This window comes from Leuciscus leuciscus (assembly GCF_965113295.1).
Source record: "Leuciscus leuciscus genome assembly, chromosome: 14".
Lineage (NCBI taxonomy): Eukaryota > Metazoa > Chordata > Actinopteri > Cypriniformes > Leuciscidae > Leuciscus > Leuciscus leuciscus.
The window spans coordinates 34,560,581-34,583,201 of record NC_138738.1 but is presented as its reverse complement, the minus strand read 5'-3'; the positions used below and the strand labels follow the sequence as shown (position 1 = coordinate 34,583,201).

At 38.0% G+C, this 22,621-nt stretch overlaps 1 protein-coding gene across 2 annotated transcripts in view; it reads left to right on the top strand.

Annotated features, from left to right (window-relative positions):
• The window catches only part of abcc4 (ATP binding cassette subfamily C member 4 (PEL blood group)), a 37,932-nt gene extending 15,534 nt beyond the window's left edge, over nt 1-22,398 (top strand). For both annotated transcript variants that reach the window (XM_082189893.1, XM_082189894.1), the window contains 21 exons: nt 319-408; nt 510-701; nt 1,643-1,737; nt 2,098-2,184; nt 4,561-4,657; nt 4,736-4,936; nt 5,171-5,308; nt 5,409-5,446; nt 6,473-6,576; nt 6,668-6,814; nt 10,444-10,523; nt 15,000-15,150; nt 15,245-15,364; nt 15,453-15,563; nt 16,302-16,402; nt 17,285-17,476; nt 17,558-17,803; nt 18,754-18,926; nt 19,030-19,135; nt 20,152-20,286; nt 21,390-22,398. In XM_082189893.1, the coding sequence (XP_082046019.1) occupies nt 319-408; nt 510-701; nt 1,643-1,737; nt 2,098-2,184; nt 4,561-4,657; nt 4,736-4,936; nt 5,171-5,308; nt 5,409-5,446; nt 6,473-6,576; nt 6,668-6,814; nt 10,444-10,523; nt 15,000-15,150; nt 15,245-15,364; nt 15,453-15,563; nt 16,302-16,402; nt 17,285-17,476; nt 17,558-17,803; nt 18,754-18,926; nt 19,030-19,135; nt 20,152-20,286; nt 21,390-21,479 (2,694 nt within the window). In that variant the 3' untranslated portion in view covers nt 21,480-22,398. The remainder of the gene's footprint in view (nt 1-318; nt 409-509; nt 702-1,642; nt 1,738-2,097; nt 2,185-4,560; nt 4,658-4,735; nt 4,937-5,170; nt 5,309-5,408; nt 5,447-6,472; nt 6,577-6,667; nt 6,815-10,443; nt 10,524-14,999; nt 15,151-15,244; nt 15,365-15,452; nt 15,564-16,301; nt 16,403-17,284; nt 17,477-17,557; nt 17,804-18,753; nt 18,927-19,029; nt 19,136-20,151; nt 20,287-21,389) is intronic.
• The last annotated feature ends 223 nt before the right edge of the window (nt 22,399-22,621 follow it).

The window sequence follows — 22,621 nt, the reverse complement described above, 5'->3', positions numbered from 1 at the left end:
TTACCTTTTATAGATGTTATAGAAATAGGCCTAACTTTTTATTTTAATAATGAAATAAGTTCAATATAAGTTGTATATAAAGTGTATTAGACAATCGTTCATTTTCAGCATCATTACTCCTGTCTTGAGTGTCACATGATCCTTCAGAATTCATTCTTATATGCTGATTTGTTGCATTTTTGTTCAGAATACTTTGTTGAATAATAATTTCAAAAGAACAAAATGTATTTGAAATAGATATTTGTTGTAACAAAGGGTTTCACTTTTCCCCCTTTTTGCATGTTAAGACTAATATGTTTTCTCCTTTCTACTTGACAGACTCTGGATGCTCCAACATTACAAAATCTGTCTTTTACTGTGAAGCCAGGTCAACTTCTGGCTGTTATTGGTCCTGTGGGGGCTGGAAAGGTCAGTCACAATAATTTCATTTTTCCAAGCTTGCCAATTAAAATAGTGATCATGTCAACCACAAGTGTTATTAGTTATTAATCATGACCTGTATCCTGCAGTCCTCTCTCCTCAGCTCTGTTCTGGGGGAGCTTCCAGCAGAAAAGGGTGTTATAAAGGTCAAAGGTGAGCTGACGTATGCCTCACAGCAGCCTTGGGTTTTTCCAGGGACCATTCGGAGCAACATACTGTTCGGAAAGGAGCTGCAGCCCCAGCGATATGAGAGGGTCCTCAAAGCCTGTGCGCTCAAAAGGGTGAGATGCTTATTAGTTATTCATCCATCACACTCTTGCCTTTCTGATCTTATTCATCTACTTCCAAATTACATTCTTAGTAAGGTTACTTTATTGGTTACTTTGTTTTAAACAGGATCGTCAAATGAATTAAGTACACATGCTGATTATTTAAATTAAACAATTAAGAACATACTTTTTACTCTACCTTTAAAAGTTTGGGCTCTGTAAGACATTTTAATGTTTTTTAAAACAAGTCTCTTATGCCACCAAGGCTACATTTTATTTGATGAAAAATGGTACAAACGGTAACATTGTGAAATATTATTAAAATTTAAAAATAACTGTTTTCTATAATTCTAATATGCTGATTTGGTGCTCAAGGAGCAATTTCTTATTATCAATGTTGAAAACAGTTTTGTTGCTTAATATTATTTGTGGAAAATGTAATACATTTTTGTTCAGAATTTTTTGACGAATAGAAAGTTCACCATTTATTTGAAACTGTAATATTTTGTAACTTTGTAACACTTTCGATCGATTTAATGCATCTTTGCTGAATAAAGGTATTAATTTCTGACTGCAAACTTTTGAAAAGTAGTGTATTTGCTGAGAGCCTCCAAAGATGATCATTCAAAGACTTTACATTTTTGTGTTGGAAGAAAGCATTTTAATAGACTTTTTTTTTTTTTGGTCTATGTACGTACAGACTGGTGTATTTGGCTGTTGTGTTGTATTTTGCCTTTTTAGTGTAATTTTCTATTTAATGCATCAGGGTTATTTGTTAAGTGTATTAAAGCAAACATTCACTAATAACGTCAAATAACACTTAATTGACAGCACTAGTTTCAGTATTTGTAGCTCACTCCAAAGCTGTATACTGTAAACTTTAAATTGACATCTACACCAGCATAAAGCTAAAGTTATTTTAAGCAAACTGTAGTTTTCTCTGTGTCGTATAGGACATGGAGCTGCTTCCTGATGGGGATTTGACTGTGATCGGAGACCGAGGAGCAACTCTCAGTGGAGGGCAGAAAGCTCGAGTCAACCTGGCTAGGTATCCCAACCTGTTAATGTTAACTCAACCATTTTTCCTCTTCATTATTCAGTAATACAATTAAACACAAGCCCTTTCCTAACCTTAACCGATACATTAGTGTGAGCAAAAAAAGAAAGAAAAGAAAAATATATCATCTATATATTGCATAATGTGCATACAGAAGACTGCTTCTTGGACATATGGATTATTTAATGTAAACAATGACACTTTGTAAGGTGTATAATATAATGGGAAAAATATCAAACCATAAGCCATTTCTATATAAACAAACTGACATATATTTGCTAATAGGAAGTGTATATTTTGGAGCTGTTTTACTAGATTTTTAGCAGACCTGTTACTGTCTGTGGGTTTTAGGGCTGTGTATCAGGATGCTGACATTTACCTGTTGGATGATCCATTGAGTGCAGTGGATGCTGAAGTGGGCAGACACCTGTTTGAACAGTAAGTCTTTACTCTTCACGGATCCTGTTGCATTTTTCTGTTGCTCTTCACTCTGTTCTTTTCCATACAATAAGAGCTTTTAGTGTTTAGGGGCGGTCAAACTCAATAAAGGTCCAAATAAACCATAAAAGCTTCATGAAAGTGATTATTTTCCTTGAACTGGATCTTTTGGACGGTTCGTTTCAATTAATAGGCTCAAAAAAACGATTCACCAGTTCGTCTACGTAATCACGCAATGACATCACGTATACAAAAATGATGTGAAACGTGGATGTTTTACATGCCTAAAGCATATAAAGTGAATAAATCATTCTTAATCACTCACCTTTTTACCTAAACCATTAGAAACCATTTAAAAAACGAATTTCGCTCCGTCTTTCGAGTCAACTGCTCGGTTTACGCATGCTCATATTAGCAGCTCATCGGTTCTTCACAGACGGCTCCAACTCTGGACTGTTTCTTTAGTTCAGTGTACAGGTGACTCGAGAACTGTTGTAACCATTAACCGACTCTTGACTGGAGAGAAATCTGCTATCAGTGTACTATAATGCCCTGCCATGACGCTTTAAGCTTGATGTCGTCTAGTCGCTGTTCATGGCCTATAGAGAGCGCAACAGAATAAGAAATCTTTGAAGTCCACTTTTCTGCTCCGTTTTCAACAGTTAAAATGGCAAATTAATGCATACTCAGAGAGTGCCCCATAAGGTATATTTGATTATACTAACTAGATGCTCAAAATTGATCGAGTGAACTCTTCCTGCTGCACTGTAACACACACACATACAGACAGTAGCTCACCCATCACACGCAGATCGCACGCACACAGAAACATTCAGTAGCGCAGAAAAGTATTGTCAGCACTGTTCTTTGATATATCAATAAAATAGCTTAAAAACTGAAAAGTTCTAGCATGTATTTCTTAGCAAATGAAACCCACAGCTTCACTATTAGTATAGAGACACTGCCAAGTATAACTAATTCACAGGCAATCACTCATTAATGCATTCATATAAATGTTATCTATACTGTGCTACTTTATCTGTATCTGATTTAGAAAGAGCAGAAATCTGTAAGAAATACAACAACCAAAGAACAAGACAAAAGAACTGATAAAAATAAGCTGTTATGTAGGAGTGCTGTCATATGTCATAACTGTGCACAAGAAAACCCGAGTTCAAGTCTAAGCTCGAGGTTCAGGCTTATTTGTTCATTCATGGTCGACTTTCACCACATAAACGTTGACTTTGAAAAATGGGAAGTTATTCAACCGCTCATTTTAAAGACAGCTCGATCATGCAGGTTTGCACTGCACAACATCAGGAAGATCAGGCCTTTCCTAACTGAGCATGCAACACAACTTCTCGTCCAGGCCCTGGTCATTTCTAGGCTTGACTACTGCAATGCTCTTCTGGCTGGACTTCCATCATGTGCAACTAAACCTCTACAAATGATTCAGAACGCTGCAGCTCGTCTTGTCTTCAACGAGCCAAAAAGGGCCCACGTCACTCCTCTGTTCATCTCTCTGCACTGGCTACCACTCTCTGCTCACATCAAGTTCAAGGCATTGACGCTTGCTTAGAGATCTATCACAGGCTCAGCTCCCTCCTACTTTCACTCACTCCTACGAGTCTACGACGTCCCTACCAGAAACCTACGATCGGTCAACGAGCGACGTCTCGTGGTTCCATCACAGAGAGCCACAAAATCACTTTCCAGAACATTCTCATTCACAGTTCCATGCTGGTGGAACGCTCTCCCCACCCTCATCCGGAACGCAGAATCCCTGACAACATTCAAAAGACAGCTGAAAACCAATCTCTTCCGTGAGCACTTAACCTCATAAAAAAAAATCTTTCCTTTTCCTTTAATCCTCACTTATCGGGCTTATGCTACTATGACCAATGCCTGAACTTCGTATTTTGAGCACTTCTTGCGTTGTTTTTGCCTCTTCACGGTGACTCGCTTAATTTAGTCCAAATTTGTAAGTCGCTTTGGACAAAACCGTCTGCTAAATGACTAAATGTAACCGCTAGTGTACTGCTAGTGCTAATGATGTTAAAATGTTTCTTGAGCATTAAATCAGCATATTAGAATGATTTCTGAAGGATCTTGTGACCCTGAAGACTGGAGTAATGATGCTGAAAATCCAGCTTTGTCATCACAGAATAAATTATATTTTAAAATATATTAATTTCACAGTATTACTATTTTTACCATATTTTAGATCAAATAAATTCAGCCATTAGAGACTTCTTTCAAAAACATTAACAAATCTTACCAACCTCAAAGTATTGAACCATGAGTATTGTTGTAGTTTTCACTCTTATGTTAACATTTCTTTGAGGTGATTATTAAGAGCACTGACTGTCCTTGCAGCTGTATTTGTGGTATTCTGAAGGAGAAGCCCAGGATCTTGGTTACTCATCAGCTGCAGTTCCTGAAGGCTGCCGATCAGATCCTGGTTTTGAAGGAGGTGAGCCATTTCATTCAATTTGCATTCCACTATCTGTGAATAAATGAGGCGAAATGTAATCGTTTTTATCGCTCTCAGGGACACATGGTGGCAAGCGGCACATACTCTGAGCTTCAGCAGTCAGGAGTGGATTTCACCTCTCTGCTGAAGAAGGATGAGGAAGAGGAGGGTGGGAGTGAAAAAGGAGAGGCTCCTCGCTCCCCCCGCATTCGGACTCTCTCCCAGAACTCCAGTCGTTCCCTAACTTCATCTGTTAAAGATGAATCCGATCAGCTGCCAGTAGGTGTCCTTTTGACTTCTCCGCCACCATCCGGTAGTATTGTGAGGAATAATATAAAATTGTCATGATTCACTCACTCTCTTGTTTATTTTTGGGGGATCTTTCCCTGTACATTCACATATACAGATCAGATGGGTCAATAGCTTCATCTAGTGGATTGGTGGGATTTTAATTACTGTCTGATCATGAACATAGACTAGACATTTTCATCTAAAATTGTTTGTAATGTATAGATGGAGCATGTGCAAACCATGGTCGAGGAGACGCGCTCAGAGGGGACCATTGGTCTTCGTGTGTATTGGAAATATTTTCGAGCTGGAGCAAACGCCGTCATGTTGATTTTTCTTGTGCTCCTCAACCTTCTGGCACAGGTAAAAGGCATAGCAGTGCTACTGCGGTTCAGAGTTACACACTGAAAGACCTCTCGCTCGCGCGCTGAGATTCATGCTAATGCTGTTTTCTGCTCCATAGGTTTTTTATGTCCTTCAGGACTGGTGGCTTTCATATTGGTGAGTGCTCTTTGCTGCTAAGCTACAATTTTCAGCGCATTAAAGTACTGTAAAGCATTTTCTCCAAAAAATTATATATATTTATGCACACACACACACACACACGCATATATCACACAGAGAGAGAGGATAATAGTAAAATGAAAATTGACGGGTTAAGTTTAAATTTTGTTGTCTTTCCTGTGTTTTTTTCTGTCAAAATGTCAGAAAGCATTTTGTATTATACAATGGTTGTATTTTGTATTTTACTGTTAACACAGCCCTCATTAAATGTCGGATTCGTCTAACTTATACTTGATATTCTTTTTAGAATAAGTGATTTGTTTTGTGACTCCTGTCTATACATTGTCATCTGTTTTCTATAAATATGTTTGTATTGGCTAACATTTATTCAGCTAATGCGTGTCCTGTTTAAAATGTGCAATGTTCAAATGCAAAGACAGAACGTCACAAATAGAAGCCCTTTTTTCTGTGGGATTTAGTGTCATATTTGGGTATTGGAATAATAAATTAAGTAGCCTATCTTAAATGTACACACAATGTTCCTATGTTTTTTTTTGTTTTTGTTTTTTTCTTACTGTTTTCTAGGGGTTTCTTAATTTTAGACTAGTTGACCAGCACACATTATATGCAATATAATGCATGTACCCACCAAATATTATTAAATTATATTATATTTTTTTATAAACAATACATTATATTCATTCAATTATATATCTTTTTCTTTGCACATTTTCAACTTAAAGTCTTGTTTGTGGCAAAGTCACTCTAAAAATGGTTTGAAAAAGTATCTTCATAAATGTATATAGAATAATTAAATCAAAGTAGGCAAAAATGTAAAACTCAATGGTATAACACCTAAAATTACCTTTCAATTCATTTTACGTAACCCCCCTGTTATGTGTAGATTTAAGTGATGATCAAAATGCCCCCAGACATGAATCACAGATAATTTGTGAAACAACAGATGTGGTGATGTTCTGGTTATTACTAGCTTCTGTAATGTCATTATTTTGTGATTGACAGGGCCACAGAGCAGGAGAAGCTGGACTCCACAAACGTCACTTTAACCAACGGCACTAACGCGACTCAACCCCTCAACCTGGATTTCTATCTGGGCATCTATGCAGGTATGCTCATGATCGAAGGCAGCCAAAGTACAAATGTATACATGTTTCATATGTCTCCAAATTGTGTATCTTTGCTTCTCTTCATCATCAGGCTTAACAGGAGCCACCATCATCTTCGGCTTCATGCGTGCTCTGATCATGTTTAACTGTCTGGTGAGGTCAACGGAGACATTACACAGCCGTATGTTCAACAGCATCCTGAAAACCCCGGTCCGTTTCTTTGACATCAACCCTATTGGTGAGTTCAAAAATAAGAATGACTTAGTTATTATATTCCTGTGTCTGTTTATCAAGGTAGTTTGAAAGGCAGTGTTGAAAGTGACCAACAGAGGGCAGCACATCCTGTGAAATGTCCTCCTTTCCTCTTTCTTAGTCTTACGAGCAATTGATCTGTTCTGTGCTGTTCTTGGAAAACCTCTACCGATGTGCAGTTACACATACGAAATCCCTCATACACAGACTCCATATATTATCCGTCAATAATATAGGGATCAGAAGAAATACTGTGGTAGAGTGGTACCCTGGTACTTTGATACTAGATGAGGATGTTCATTATGGATGATTGATTAATTTTTATAAAGTAATTTGATTAAGATTATCAATTGTTATTTAATACTCAGCAAGTAATAGTAAAGTGGACTCAACTTAACAGTGTTGGAGTATATTTTTATAAAAATAAAAAGTGTTTCCGTTCACTGCGTGTGATAATGAGTTAATATAAACATGTCAAAAGCACAGTTCACCTGTCAGTCTCAGTGTGTCATGCAGCAACACTCACCTGGAATCTCACCTGACCGGTATAGCTGTATTATATCCATTGGATATGTACTGTGTGTTCTTATACACACTACCGTTCAAAACTTTGCGTCTGTAATTTTTATTTGTTCTTGAAAGTCTCTTATGCTCAACAACACTGTATATTTGATCGAAAATACACTAAAAACAGTAATATTGTGAAATATTATTACAATTTAAAACCAACTATTTCCTAATTGAATACATTTTAAAATGCAATTTATTCCTGTGATCAAAGCTGAATTTTCAGCATCATTACTCCAGTCTTCAGTGCCACATAATCTTTCTAATATCTATTTCAAATCAGCATCTAATATCCTGATTTGGTGCTAAGAAACATTTCTGATTATTATTATCAATGTTAAATACATAAAACAACCATGTGCTGGTTCACATCTGTTGATTCTTTTAAAAAGCAGCTGAAGACACTTCTATTTAGACAAGCTTTTAGTTGATTGGGCTTTTATGTTTTATGTTTTGTTTTTAGCTCTGATAGTTTTATCTGTGTTTTATTGTTCTTTTATTTAAATTGTTGCACTTTGTAAAGCACTTTGTGATTTCTATCTGTGATAGGTGATATATAAATTAAGTTTACATACTTGCTTACTTAAAAGAACAGCCTTTATTTAGAATAGAATTAAATGCATCCTTGCTGAATAAAAGTATGTATGTGTGTATGTATGTATGTATATATATATAAACTTTTGAATGGTAGTTTAACTTCAATTTAAAGTCAAAAGTAATGTCCAACACATTTCATCATCCACAAAGTCAAAAGTTTTAATGAAGTTGTATGTGTATTTTAAATTTTTACTTTATATAAATGTATATACTCTGTATGTATAGTAATTAAAAGGACCACACATGGTGTTTGGAATCCTCAACATATTTTGTGTTATTAATGTTAATGATTAATTGTTATTAATTTGAATGACATTTAATTATGAAAATCCCTGAAAATGTACATACCAACTACTGAATGATATCATTTTTATAAATATAACGTAGTGTTAGCATTGTACTCCAATAATACCTTGTTATTACCACTATACCTCTTTATAAAATAATATAGTTACCATGGTACTTTGTGGTATGTCTGTAAGTGTCTATTGCTTATTGGGTTTTCTTTTGTGTCCTGAAAATACCATGGTACATTTGCAAACGAAACATGTTACTGTAATTCAATGGTAAATTTAGCTATTTATTTGTAAGTGTCTTATGTTTTCCTTTTGTACGGATTGTGGCTGTTGAATGTTATTGCACTTATTATGTGCACTGTCCAAAAATGTCTTTAATTTAGTGCTTCTGGGTATTGGATGACATTCATCTAGAAGCAGTCACAGTCTTTGAGGTGCACTTTGTCTGTTGTAAAGAGATTCCCAGACTTCCTCAGTGGAGGAGGAAAGTGTAAAGCTGTGTCTTCGATGTTTACCCTGGATTTCAGTGTTTACTCTGGAGTATTGTGTAAATGGCAGCGTTTGAGGCCTTTGCTCATGCAGTGAGGTACATTGGCTGTGTTGCGCGTGAAGTGTTTGGATTGAGGTGCGATCCTTCGGCTCTCACTGGCTGTTTTGAAAAATAGAAAATGATGGTCTGGATTGATAAGTCATAAAGCATTATTAGCACAATCTGAGCTGTTGCCTTTTATAAGCCTCTGATGGTTTTTATTGCACCTTATTTGCTATAACATTTCACCTATTCAGTCATTAATGAAATTATTTGGAGATACCATCAAAACTTACTCTGTTGGAACACCTATCATTATAAAGACATTCCATAGGCGTAATGATTGTTATGCTTTATACGAAATACAGTAAAAACAGTAATATTGTGAAATAATATTACAATTTAAAAAAAATGGCTTCTATTTGAATATATTAAAATTTTAATTTATTCCTGTGGTGGTAAAGCTGAATGTTCAGCATCATTACTCCAGTCTTCAGTGTCACATGATCCTTCAGAAATCCTTCTGATATGCTGATTTTATGCTCAAGGAACATTGGATAAATTATCAATGTACAAATGCATCAGCGTATTAGAATGACAGTTGTGCTAGATAATGGTGGTATCCAGATATGACCAGTATAGAGTAGTTTCTTCTCACCTTCTAAAGAGCAAACAGCAGACCTGGGTTCTGTCATCGTGGTCTCCTTATCGGGGTGTTACTGTTGATAACATGAGCAAAAGAGCATTTACAAGTCTCAAAAGTCTAATAGATAGTTTTTATGACTGCTGAAGAGTCAGTTGGAGCCCTTTTCCGTGATCCTGTTATCAGCAGCGCACACACGAGGCGCATTACTGCGAGATGCACTCACAGAAATCACATTTAGAAAGACTTTTATGGTTGGAATAAGCTTGTGTTGTGGATTAATTGCCACAACTACTGTATCCTGTGTCTCTACGTTCTAGCCTTTATCATTTATAATCTATGGTCTCTAGTAATAAAGAATGGTTAGCACTAGTGGGTGTTTGTCTGTCAGTTCTTTGGAACTTTTAATCTCAGTATAATTAGTTGTAAACATTTCTGACAAATGACAAATAGATATCCAGCATGGTGCCATTGTTTATTGAGCCCTCCTTTGTTTGCATTATTTGTTTAATCTGTCATTTATTATCCTTTCAGTGATTCAAATTGTAGGTTAAAGGCCTTTATGGCCTGTATTATCATAACCAGTTAGATAAGTAAAGGGCATTATGGGATTGTTGTTGTTTGTTGATAAAATAATGCAACAGAAAAGTTTGCCCAGTATGTCACTGTCAGCATTTCTACTTTTTAATTAGTGGTGCTTTCAAGATTAAGAGTGTCATGACTTCGATTCGATAAAGCTTATTCAAATATTAACAAGCAATAAAGCAGTTTTGTTTATTGTATTATTCCATTTATTGTCACTTTCTAAGAAATAATAACAATAGAAGATTATGCTTAGAAGATTTTATATTCAAGAATTTCATTGTATTAATGAGGGTTTTTTCCCCTTGATATCCTTCTTCATGCTGTCCTGTCTAGCTCAGTAGATGTTCTGGAAGTAGTTGTGTTTGCTAAATGGTTTTTCTCTTTTCTTTTCATTTCAGGAAGAATCCTCAACCGGTTCTCCAAAGACATTGGCCAACTTGATTCCTTACTTCCCTGGACATTTGTGGATTTTATCCAGGTTTGCTATTGCTTAATTTGCTTAGAAGTATTTCCTAGTAAAGCAAGTTTTGTAGCTGAGCGTCTGTTAAACACTGTATAATTTGCACACTGGTAACGTGGCTATATTAGAGCACCCATCACTTGTGGCCATACGCATTATTATTCGCTCTGGTAAACCAAGTGTTGTAGTCTAACAACATATTGTGGCTTTTCCCCTGGCAAATGACAATGTGGTCAATGCATGGGGGACAGGCGTCACTTTATGTGCTCAGAGCGCTATTGTCTGAAGCTTGACAGACTGAGTGGAAGTACAATAGTCTTTCTTTTAAGGAGCTTTTCATTGTGTGGGGCAGCAGAATCTTTCTTGTTCTCTCTCAGGATGAGAAAACTCTGCAGTCACTTAGCCTTTCCCACAGTCCTTTCTCACTATTGGTTCCCTTTCGTGTGGCAGCAAAGTCAGCATGCATTGTTGAATACTTCCTAAAGAATAGCATACCACTATCCTGCTTGTACTATTTCTCCAGTGTTGCTGCCTTCAAGTCTTGGAATGATACATACACTGGTGACACATACACACATATTTGTACACAACTTTGTGTACACATACATACACAACTTTGACTTTGAGATCGACACGTAGTTTAAGGAATCGCAAAGGAAGTTAATATCATTTGTTTCATTTTCTTGTGCTAGTGCCAATACACTTTTTGTGTTCCTCTGTTTAGTGAAAGTGAAGATGAAAGAAACTTTGCCCAATGCATTCATTTTATTTTTAGTAAAATCACTTAAAAAAAGTTTGACAATTTTTAACCCAATTTGTATTGTTACAATTTCGGTATTTAAAGGGATAGTTCACTTTGAAATTCATTTTTGGTATGTTTTAGCTTACCTCAAGGGCATCCAAGATGTAGGTGTCTTTTTTTCCGCAGTAGTTTCAATTTTGATATTTTTAGGTCAAACCGTTCTTGTCTGTCAGTCATATAATGCAGGTCTATGGTCACTGTCTCAAACAGCATGCACAGAGTCCAAATTAAAACAATTCCCCGTCGTCCAAATTAAACAATTCCCCATCGTAAGTACACATTGATGGCCTAAGACACGAAACGAGCGGTTTGTGTGAGAAAACGAACAGTATTTATATCGTTTTTACCTCTTATACGCAGACATGTCCGAGTGATCTGAACTGACGTGTACGCAGACTGGTGCATAGATATATACACTAGATGTCGCCTTAAAGACATTCGTTCCAATGAACTGCCGTAGACAAGGCGACATCTAGTGTGTATATATCTATGCACCAGTCTGCGCACACGTCAGATCAGAGCACTTCGACATGGCTGCGTATAAGTGGTAAAAACGATATAAATACTGTTCGTTTTCTCACACAAACCGCTCGTTTCGTGTCTTAGGCCATCAATGTGTACTTACGATGGGGAATTGTTTAATTTGGACGACGGGGAATTGTTTTAATTTGGACTCTGTGCTTGTGTTTTGAGACCGTGACCATAGACCTGCATTATGACTGACAGACAAGAACGGTTTGACCTAAAAATATCAAAATTGAAACTACTGCGGAAAAAAAGACACCTACATCTTGGATGCCCTTGAGGTAAGCTAAAACATACCAAAAATTTATTTCAAAGTGAACTATCCCTTTAAATGAACAATGTTTACTCTTTCTTTGTGTTACCTAACCTGGACCTTGAAATTCCTGTTTATTTGTCTTTAAAAGTCTGTTGGATGTTGCATAACGTGTTATTCGGCTGACTTTTGTCAGCTCCAGGGCTTCTATAAAAACTATAGGTTGTACTTCTGCATTTTTGTATCCCTACTCATTAGACAGCCAGATTGAATGAGGGTTATTAACAAAACAGTTGTTGCTAGAGTAGGTTTTTCACTGAAAATTGTAAACAGCATTATGGTAAAAATGGAGCACTATGGTAACCGCTCTTTAACCTGTACGCGACAGCGTTTTACTTCGGCGAGGTTGAGCGGAACTGACAGAATGGCAGTGTCTTTCTGTTATTTTCCCCTGTGTTTTGCCTAAAACAGTGTTCGTTGTCATCCAGTTTGAAATGTTGACTACAAACATGGATGTTTTTCCAATTTTCTGCCACAGAGTTCTCTTCATGTTTACGAGTTCACATGTCTGGAATTCAATTCCTACAACACACTGGATCCTTCACTGGAAACTGAAAATAACTCGCTCCCACTAAATATTTACTCTTTGAATTCTTGCACCCGGTAACACTACAAGTCGACACCATTATGATGACTAAAAGTTTGCTAAGATTTCCTACTAAAGCAAGGCGATTTTTGACTGGTCAGGTGCAGGTTTTGAAATTAACTTTTTCACTCACCGGCCACTTTGGCTACAAATTGTTTACCGGCCATTCAGAACTTCTACAAGCCCCCCCCCAAAAAAAGAAAAACCAGATTAACTACGAAAGCTTGACTCCGTGTTGGTAAAATCGGGTACATTTGATTATAATGACAACTTTTGTACAATTTTAATCTACGGGCAACATTCCTAGTTTCTGAATATTTACATTTCAAGATTCCAGAAGTTTTAAGAGCTGAATGTTGTTCAATGGTCCCACTCTTTTTAATGAATTGCAAGACTTTTCCAGTCATTTGTGATTAACTGGATAGGAATTAAAGAACGTTTCATTCTAGCTTTATGCATTTTTATAATCAACACTTGAATTTGGGTAAGTTTCATAAAAAAGCTAGCCTGGCTAACGTCAGACCTCTTTCTCATTGAGACGTGGTCTGGGAACCACATGTTCATTTTCTCGTATTTGAGGCGTGGTTTACAAATGCCCAGAGCGGTTTATTCGGCGCTACGAATGTCTATCAAATGCTCCTGGACGTACCTCATAGCCAATAGTTTCAATTATACCAGATGACGTATGTAGAGCGACAGAAATTCGACGGGGAAGAAGACGAAATAAACTTGCGTTCTAAACTACTTAGAACACTATCTAAGGCTGCATCGAAAGGTAACTTCGCGTCTGATGCCATGTTGGATCCATAGATATAAACAAACTGATTCGGTGTGTCGCATAGACGTCGTCATCGTCTTGCTGCTCCCTCCCCGTTCTGTGATTGGTTCCCACGCTGAGGTGAAAATCTGGTCCATGGAATCCAGACTGCCTAGCAGCGTGAATAAAATCGTGCTGCGCGCAAGGCAGCATGGGGAAACCCAGGCTATAAAAAAGCAACATTTTGAGCAAAAAGCTGAGAAAAACATGTTTTTGTTAAAGACTACACCCAGATCAGATTCAGAATGATGATCAAAAAATGGATTGCGTCCATCAACACCCCCAAAGCTTCACTGTCCTATAGCTCGTCCTGTGTCCACATTTCATTCCGTGTTAAATGAAATGTGTTAAAAGTTGATGATCACGTTATTTTACCTATGCCTCTGCTTGGATATGCTATTGCTTGTTCCTGCATCTTCTTCAACTGTGTTTTGATCTGGAGATTCAGTACTCTTTCAGAAGATGCGTAATAGCGCCCCCTACCGTATAACAGTGAAAACATGGAAAGCCGGAAAATCCAGTCAATGGCGGGGAAAGAGTTAAACTCCCTCACCTATCCATTTTTTACAAGGCCATGAGAATCGTCGTGGTGGTAAAAAAAAAAAAAAAAAAAAAAGTTTTAAGGAGGTAATACTTGTTTATTAATACTTGTTTTTCTTATTTTAAGGACAACTTAGAAGTTTTTGGCTTGTTGAGGCCCCCTAGTGGGCCCCGGCCCCTGCATTGAGAACCACTAGTATACATATTGTATAGACACCCCCACTGAATGCCACTTACTAAATTAAACATGCAACATGATGAGGGCATGCGACAGCAGCAATGCATACTACTTTTTGGAATTGTTGTAACTACATAATTTATACAGTTTCACATACTATTTTTGTGAAATAGTAGGCATACATTGTATAGTGCACACACAGTATTCTCATATTCCGTTACTGAACATGACAACGCTGGCATTTTGACCAAAGCGTTTTCTTTAAATAGTTTTAAAGAGGGAGATCTCACTCTGACGTTATTGTGGATCTTCTATGTGGCGAGTCCCAAAATCACGAGCACAGAAATGCTTTTGTCAGTTTGTATTCTGCCATAGTCTATGGTCATTCCCACACTAACCTTAAATTGTTAACATGGTTGCAGGGATTATGGGTAATTTGAGTGAGATCTCACTCGGAAAGTGTCGAGTCATGCTGTCATGGCAGCCTCACTGTTTTTCTTCCGTGTTCTTTGATTAATGTTTGTGGTCAAAAGTAGCAGCCAAAACCACAAAGTGCTTTTAATGAGCCAGCATTCAACCGCCGTGACGCAGTGTTTCTACAGCTCTCCTCCCATTTGGAACACTTTATACTTTATTTTACTGTATTATAAATTAAATGTATTCAATGAAACATTAAATGTTAAAAAATGTATTATGTATATCTCTCCCTTTTTCATGCTCTTATGCACTACAGGTGTTTCTTCAAATCATCGGAACCATTGCTGTGGCTTGTTCAGTCATCCCTTGGATCTTGATTCCTGTGCTGCCCCTATTGATATGCTTCCTGTTTCTACGCCGCTACTTCCTGCGGACATCTCGAGACGTCAAGCGCATTGAATCCACTAGTAAGCATCTTCAAGCATGTCTTCTGTGACACAATGTGTCCTGTACGTTTAGTCGTTCTGATGTTGATGACCATGTGTATTTGCGTTCCTACAGCTCGAAGTCCTGTGTTCTCCCATCTGTCTTCCTCACTGCAAGGCCTCTGGACCATTCGTGCCTTTAAAGCCGAGGAAAGGTTTCAGCTAACGTTTGATGCCCATCAAGACCTGCACTCAGGTTAGTAAAGGAGTCGGTCACTTTCAGGACTCAGATTAGCTCTTACTTTGTAAATGTGTTGTTTAAAAGGTTATGTGTACTCCTACAGAGGCCTGGTTCTTGTTCTTGGCCACTTCACGCTGGTTTGCAGTGCGCTTGGATGGAATGTGTTCTGTGTTTGTGACCATCACAGCCTTTGGATGTCTTCTTCTTAAAGACAGTGAGAAATCCAGATCAAAGCATACACACTACACACCAAAACACAATCCCCGGGGTTCATGGTGGCAGTGCACTGGATCTTGAGTACTGAGACAACACAAGCTGCACAACTAGGGGGAGAAATATTATAATTATTTTGCATTTCATAAATATCTAATGGGATTGACAAAAAGTAGCTGTGAAATTAAACACTTTCATTTAAATTTAAATACATAATGTTTATATATAAAGTATCTTTGTTTTGAAAAAAATATTACGTTTTTAATATTGATAATAATAATAAAAAAATCTTGAGCATCAAATCAGCATATTAGAATGATTTCTGAAGGATCATGTGACGCTGAAGACTGGAGTAATGATGCTGACAATCCAGCTTTGCATCACAGGAAAAAATTAACATAGAAAACTTAAATATTATAAAAATTTTAAATAACTGTTTTTACTGTATTTTTGATTGCGTTCATACATTTATTCTATACGAAGGGAAAATGTTATGTGGGACGTGTCTCAAGAATTGATGGTCTTTGATGGTCATATAGCCTCAAATCACCAACTTTCATTGAAAATAAATTTGTAATTGATGTTTCAAATCATTATCAGTGGAAACATCTTTTTTTCCTAGGATTAATGTCAACCGTTTCAAGCTCATGCGTTTACATGGTACCCAACTGTACCAGCTGAATCTCTTTTTTTAAGACCAGTTTGTGAATGAAGTGTTGATCATGTCTGACTCTCACAGGTATGAGGGCGGGAGATGTGGGATTGGCCTTGTCTTATGCACTCACCCTAATGGGAATGTTCCAGTGGGGCGTTAGACAGAGTGCCGAGGTGGAGAACATGGTAAGGACCTTGAAATATCTGAATTTACTGAAATATTAATTTCATGAAACTGCCTCAAACTTTTGGTAAATCAAATAATCCTCCTGAACTACTGTTCATAAATATTTTTATTATTATATAAATAACTTTTAAGAAACTCTCAATTATGGTCAATTGAATGCTTGTTTTATTTAGTAACGCGGAGTTACTGAAAATACTCTTCTTATAGGAGTATTGCATTGTTAGCTTAGCAACATAAGAACATCAAACTCGTCAATTGGGAGTGCTATTTCTGTAATGTGCATGCAAGTTGCTTTCTATATGGTGCATTTCAACTCCGTTATGAAGTAACTTGCTGGTTGATGCTGATGGTAAGAATGCTGTCTATGGCTCTGTTTACACCTGGTATTAAGATGTGTTTTGGTCAACTGGGTCACAAGTAGACGAGGGAGACACATTCCCTTTTACACCTGGTGTTTTAATCCGTCTCTTTTGTCCACTTTCAACCACTTCTGTCCGGATTTCTACGTAAATGTATGGGTTTTTTCAGATCTTTTGATCTAAAAGACAAAATAAGCTTGTGCAATTCACATATGAATGCACCGAAGACGACGGAAAAATATTGTTATATCAAATATTGTTGTGGACAATGAGGAGCCTTGAAGTCATAATGGTTGAGATCCACTGACGTAAACCTCTCTGTGTGTGTGTGTGTGTGTGTGTGTGTGTGTGTGTGTGTGTGTGTGTGTGTGTGTGTGTGTGTGTGTGTGTGTGTGTGTGTGTGTGTGTGTGTGTGTGTGTGTGTGTGTGTGTGTGTGTGTGTGTGTGTGTGTGTGTGTGTGTGTGTGTGTGTGGGCATATTTACATAAATTGATCTGCTTTCTGAATGATGTGTCCTTCTAGATGACGTCGGTGGAGAGAGTGTTAGAGTACACAGAGCTAGAAAGTGAAGCACCTTGGGAAACCAAAAAACGGCCACCTCCCGAATGGCCACATCGGGGCCTTATAACCTTCGACAAGGTCAACTTCTCTTACAGTTCTGATGGACCCGTCATCCTCAAAAACATCTCCGCCATGTTCAGACCTAGAGAGAAGGTGAGTCCAGCACCAGCTCCAGATCATCATACGAGTCTGTCAGGACATTCGCACTGATGTTTTCTGCTCTGCATTGATCAGGTTGGAATCGTTGGACGGACCGGTGCAGGGAAAAGTTCCCTGATTTCAGCACTGTTCCGTCTGATGGAGCCAGATGGTAAAATCTTCGTGGACGGAGTGTTGACCTCAGAGATCGGCCTGCACGACCTCCGTCAGAAGATGTCAATCATCCCGCAGGATCCCGTACTGTTCACAGGAACCATGAGGAAGAACCTAGACCCCTTCGGCCAGCACTCAGACCTTGACTTGTGGAACTCTCTGGAAGAGGTGAACATGCACACACTCGCTGTAATAGAGAGATGCAGGGATGACATAATTTTTGTAGGCCAAAACCCCAAAACGAGTTTACATTTTAGCACTTCCGATTCCATCGCTCTGAAGTCAGTGGCAGTCTGAAGTCAAGACTGAAAGAGTTGTCCGAAGCTTAAAGTCCAACTGAAATCAAAATGGACCCTATTTACTTTGTTAGCACATATTACTAGTCTTGTGGTGAACAATTAATCCGTGCAAGTTAAAACACAGAAAACATTTTTTGGCTTCGTAATCTTTAATCAAAATCTGAAAATGCCCCTCCCCTCTGCATTGGAGGACCTTCCCTGATGACGTAGGTTTGACGGCTTGGTTTGGGAAGCGCTTAACCACTCCCCTCAAATCGTTAGTCTGTAATGAGCGAGAGATGGAGAGGAGGAGCGCTAGAGTAAAACTCTGCCCTCTGTTCAATATTCCTTTTCACTGGGAAATACGTCACAGCACTGGAGAAAAGTCGTTTGCAACTTCCGGTTCACGCGGACTTTAATGGTGCTGACATTGAAGTCAAGCAATCGTGGTGTAGTTCGCCTTTAGCCTACGTTTAGCTTTTTACTTCTGCCGATTGTATTTAGGCTTCAAAATTCATAAAAGGTTTGTACATTTGTGAGGATTATCATGATAAACAACATGTGTACGAATCATAAACTTTTGTTGGTCATAGAGCTTATTGCCTGCAATAATCCAAAAGCCAATGGAAAAATAATTTTGGGTTTTTGTGGCCTGAGAGGTTTTTAGCTGGTTTTTATATCGATTTTTGAGTGGAACGACCCAAGATTGTTCTTTGCCAATGGGCCCATAGATCCATTTCCCAGTGTGACCTTTTACCCCAGTAGATTTACATTAATTATTAATTACTTATTACATTAATAAGTGATCTTTGACTTATGACATATGCGGTCTGCTCAAAGGTCCAGCTGAAGGCTGCTGTGGAGGAGTTGCCTGGTAAGCTCGAGACAGAACTGGCTGAGTCAGGATCAAACTTCAGCGTGGGCCAACGGCAACTCGTCTGTCTAGCTAGAGCCATTCTGAGGAAGAACCGTATTCTCATCATCGATGAGGCCACTGCAAATGTGGACCCTCGGTGAGTCCTTTACCTGGTTACCTGAGATTGTTGAAGGTCCTTTATAATCAAATAAAGCCACTCTGAGAGCTATAGCTTTAAATGTATGTCATGTGCTCTACAGGACAGACGAGCTGATCCAGAAAACCATTCGGGAAAAGTTCAAGGAATGCACTGTCCTCACCATCGCACACAGACTCAACACTATCATAGACAGTGACCGCATCCTGGTGAGTGCAGTTTTTTACTTGTTTGATTTACCTCAAATACTTAAAGTAGATTTGGTGCTGAATTTTGTTGATAAACATAAACATTCATGCCAACTGATGAACCGTTACAGCATGAAAAATGTATCATCTTTTATCTGAAAGTGAAAGATTATCCCAATAAAATAAGTATATTTAATTTGGAAAATATTCCAGTTTAATATCAATGTTGTTTTGTTAGAAAATGAAAATGTAGGTTTCATAAATTTGGATCATTTTTGAGCAGTTAATGTTGAGAATTCTGAGAAATTTGATCAGTGATTTTTCTGTAATTTATGTTAAATTTGACATTTCTCAATTGCTTAATTACAAGAATAAAAAAAGGGGGTAAATGTAGTAATAACGTGGTAATAACTAACATTCAAAACTGATTTTTTGTGCATTCACTTATTAATGAGAAGTTATTATTCAGAGGCAGTATGGTTTCAGTTGAAAAATATTAAGTTATGAAAATCAAATGCAGATTTTTAATCCATTATGAGGGTTAAAGAAATAGTGAAAAATATTTTCTCACCTTCATATCTTTCTAAACCTGCATGGTTCTTACATGAAATTTATGTTTTCATCCTGCTTTTTTCCATACTACATAAGTGTTTATTGGGACCTACAGTATATAACCAGGAGCCATCAAGCCTATATTACTTTACAGTACTTTTTATGTACAGTTTTAAGTCTTACAAGCATTAAATGCACATATCACAATAGCATGTTCTTCGTTTTGAGTTGGACATAATGAAAGTAGTCACTTGAGTCAATAGACCAACTCATGACTGATCTTTGAGTCTTTTTTCTTTGGTTCATTAAAAAGAATGAACGATTCATTCATTCGTGAATCGAACTACAGTTACCGGATCCTAATGTCACAAATCGTTTGGCTCCAGTATTTATTTATTTATTTATTTATCTTCAATGGAAAAAGTACCGGTTCTCAATCCTAAAAGGAAAGCATAAAAAAAACGAGATGTTTATTTTTCTCTCAGGTTCTGGATGCAGGTCGGATCCACGAGTATGACGCCCCCCACGTTCTCCTACAGAACCAGAAGGGGATCTTGTACAAGATGGTGCAGCAGACGGGAAAGGCAGAGGCATCCTCGCTCCTCCAGACCGCCAAACAGGTGAGCAGATCACCGGATGTCCACAGGAGCGCATCAGTTTAACACCGATGTGAAGTCTCCCGTCCATGTCGCCCTGTCCCGTCGCCAAATATGTGCCACATGTACCTGTGCCAGAAACCCACAATACGCCGTGTTTCAAAGAGCCCAGGCCTTTGTGCTGTCAGTCAGTATTAGTTTCCCCCTCCTCAGCGGCATGTTGTTCTCCCTTCGGATCGGGTTCCTCTCCGCCTCGTTCAGCCGGTGAGCTCATTCTCTGTGCCGGCCCCTCTGGAGCTGACCGCCGGGGCTTTCAAGCACACATCTACCTGATATTAGACCACTCCGCCTTTGTGCGCTCTGAATGCCGGCTCAATTGAGAGTATATCTGATAGTGTGGCCAACTGTTTGTCGGCCATGCTTTGTGTTGTTGGGACTTTTCTCGGTGTATCTGCGGGGGGTGTGGGTCGGAACACCAGGTGCTTTTTCTTCTTTTTGTCTTTACGCTCATTGTTAGCCATGGGTGCTTTTAAATACAATGAGAGGTTTTGATTACTGCATAATAATGATATTAAATAAGGGGGGATTTTTACTTCCATTCAGCCTCCTGTGTTCCGTCCCCTGTGTTTAGGAAAGCATTGTCAGGGAAGGTTTGGGAAAAGAGTGACGCCTTTCATCTCTTTCCAGGTCTCATTAAAAGGTCATATACACAGTGCTGGGTAGATTACTTACAAATTGTAGTGCGTTGCAGATTGAAAATGGCATGATGAAAATTGTAGTTAGTAACGTAATCAGTTACATTACACTTTTTTGGTAATGTATTCTGACTACTTTTAGATTGTTTTGGATTAGTGCTGTCAAATCGATTTGATCACGATTAACCGCATCTAACGAAAGTTTTTCTTTACATAATATATATATGTATGTGTGATAGATAGATTCTTTGGGAAGAATCAATAAAAATGTTACTGGATTATATTCCGTTTTAAAATTCCCTTAAACGGAATACAACTACAAGTACTTAATTTTTGTAATCTGATTATGTAATCCAGATTACATGTAATCGGTTACTACCCAGCACTGCATATACGTCTCACTAACCTTGCTCTGTCTCTTTTGGTTTCCAGGCCTACATGAACCGCAGTCCGGCCCACCAGCTCAACGGTTTCGCCACCACTGCAGATGGCAGCTTGGTTATCTTCGAGACTGCCCTATAACAGCCTGGAGAGTGGATGATGCACACGGGGCACGGCTATCCCAGCATCCTCGGCTTCTGCGGAAGGCAACAGCCACAAGTTCTGCCTCCCTCGCCCAAGACACCAGGCTGAGCGGAGCAGGAGACGCGTACACACGCCAACATCTCCAGAGAGGACAGGCTGCAGTCACACGAGAGGAAGCACCGGCTCAACTCTACACCAGCGCTCTGATTTCTCCAGTGTGATAGCACTTGGTTGTACACTGTATATTATGATTATGAATATGTGCCTTAATGTGTAAGTATAGTACAGGACTGCTATGGGCCAAAGAGATTTCTTGCCTTTGCTCAAATGAAACACTATGCTATGATTTAGACTAATTTAGTTCTACCGGTGCCTTTATACTCCATGATCCTTAAAAAGCTGCTGATTCTGACAACACGATCAGGCCTTCTGAATATTAAGACAACTCTGTACTGAGAGGGCTCTTGAAAGTAGTCAAGTTTAAAAACAGCATCTGTTTCATTATTATTATTATTATGACACTCCATTTGCCTTAATCAAAAACAATAAACACTTTGTAGAGACAGCTTAGAGATAAACATATTTGCTGGAAAACAGTCTTTCTGAAAATGTGTTGTTTTTTTTATAGAATATAAAGACAGTTCTTGTGCTGGACTTTTACTTTTTTGTTTAATATACCCTTTAAATGTAATGCTGTCCTTGATTCTTTTGAACTTTAAAAAAAAATTATTTTATTTTTATAATAATTTTTTTTTGTGAATTTGGAACTGTGAGAATGAAAGTGATGTTGAGTGACAGTGAGTTGAAGAATCAGTGTTTACTGTCCAAAAGTTGCAGTTATGTTCACATTTGTGTTTGAAATTGTGTCATATCAGATTCTTGTATTTGGATTAAACACTTGGTATTACACAAAACATGTTTTTTGTATTCATTCTTCAATCATTTTCTTAAATTGATATTTGTGTTTTGATGGGTATTTTTATTTAATTGTTTTGGTCATGCTAACCAGTCAAAAACATGTAGCTTGAATTGCACTAGTAGTATGAATACAGCTTTTTAGGGAATTTACGTGCGGATCAGGGGCAGTGCTGGGTGGATTACTTACACAACGTAGTCCATTACTGAATACAAATTACATG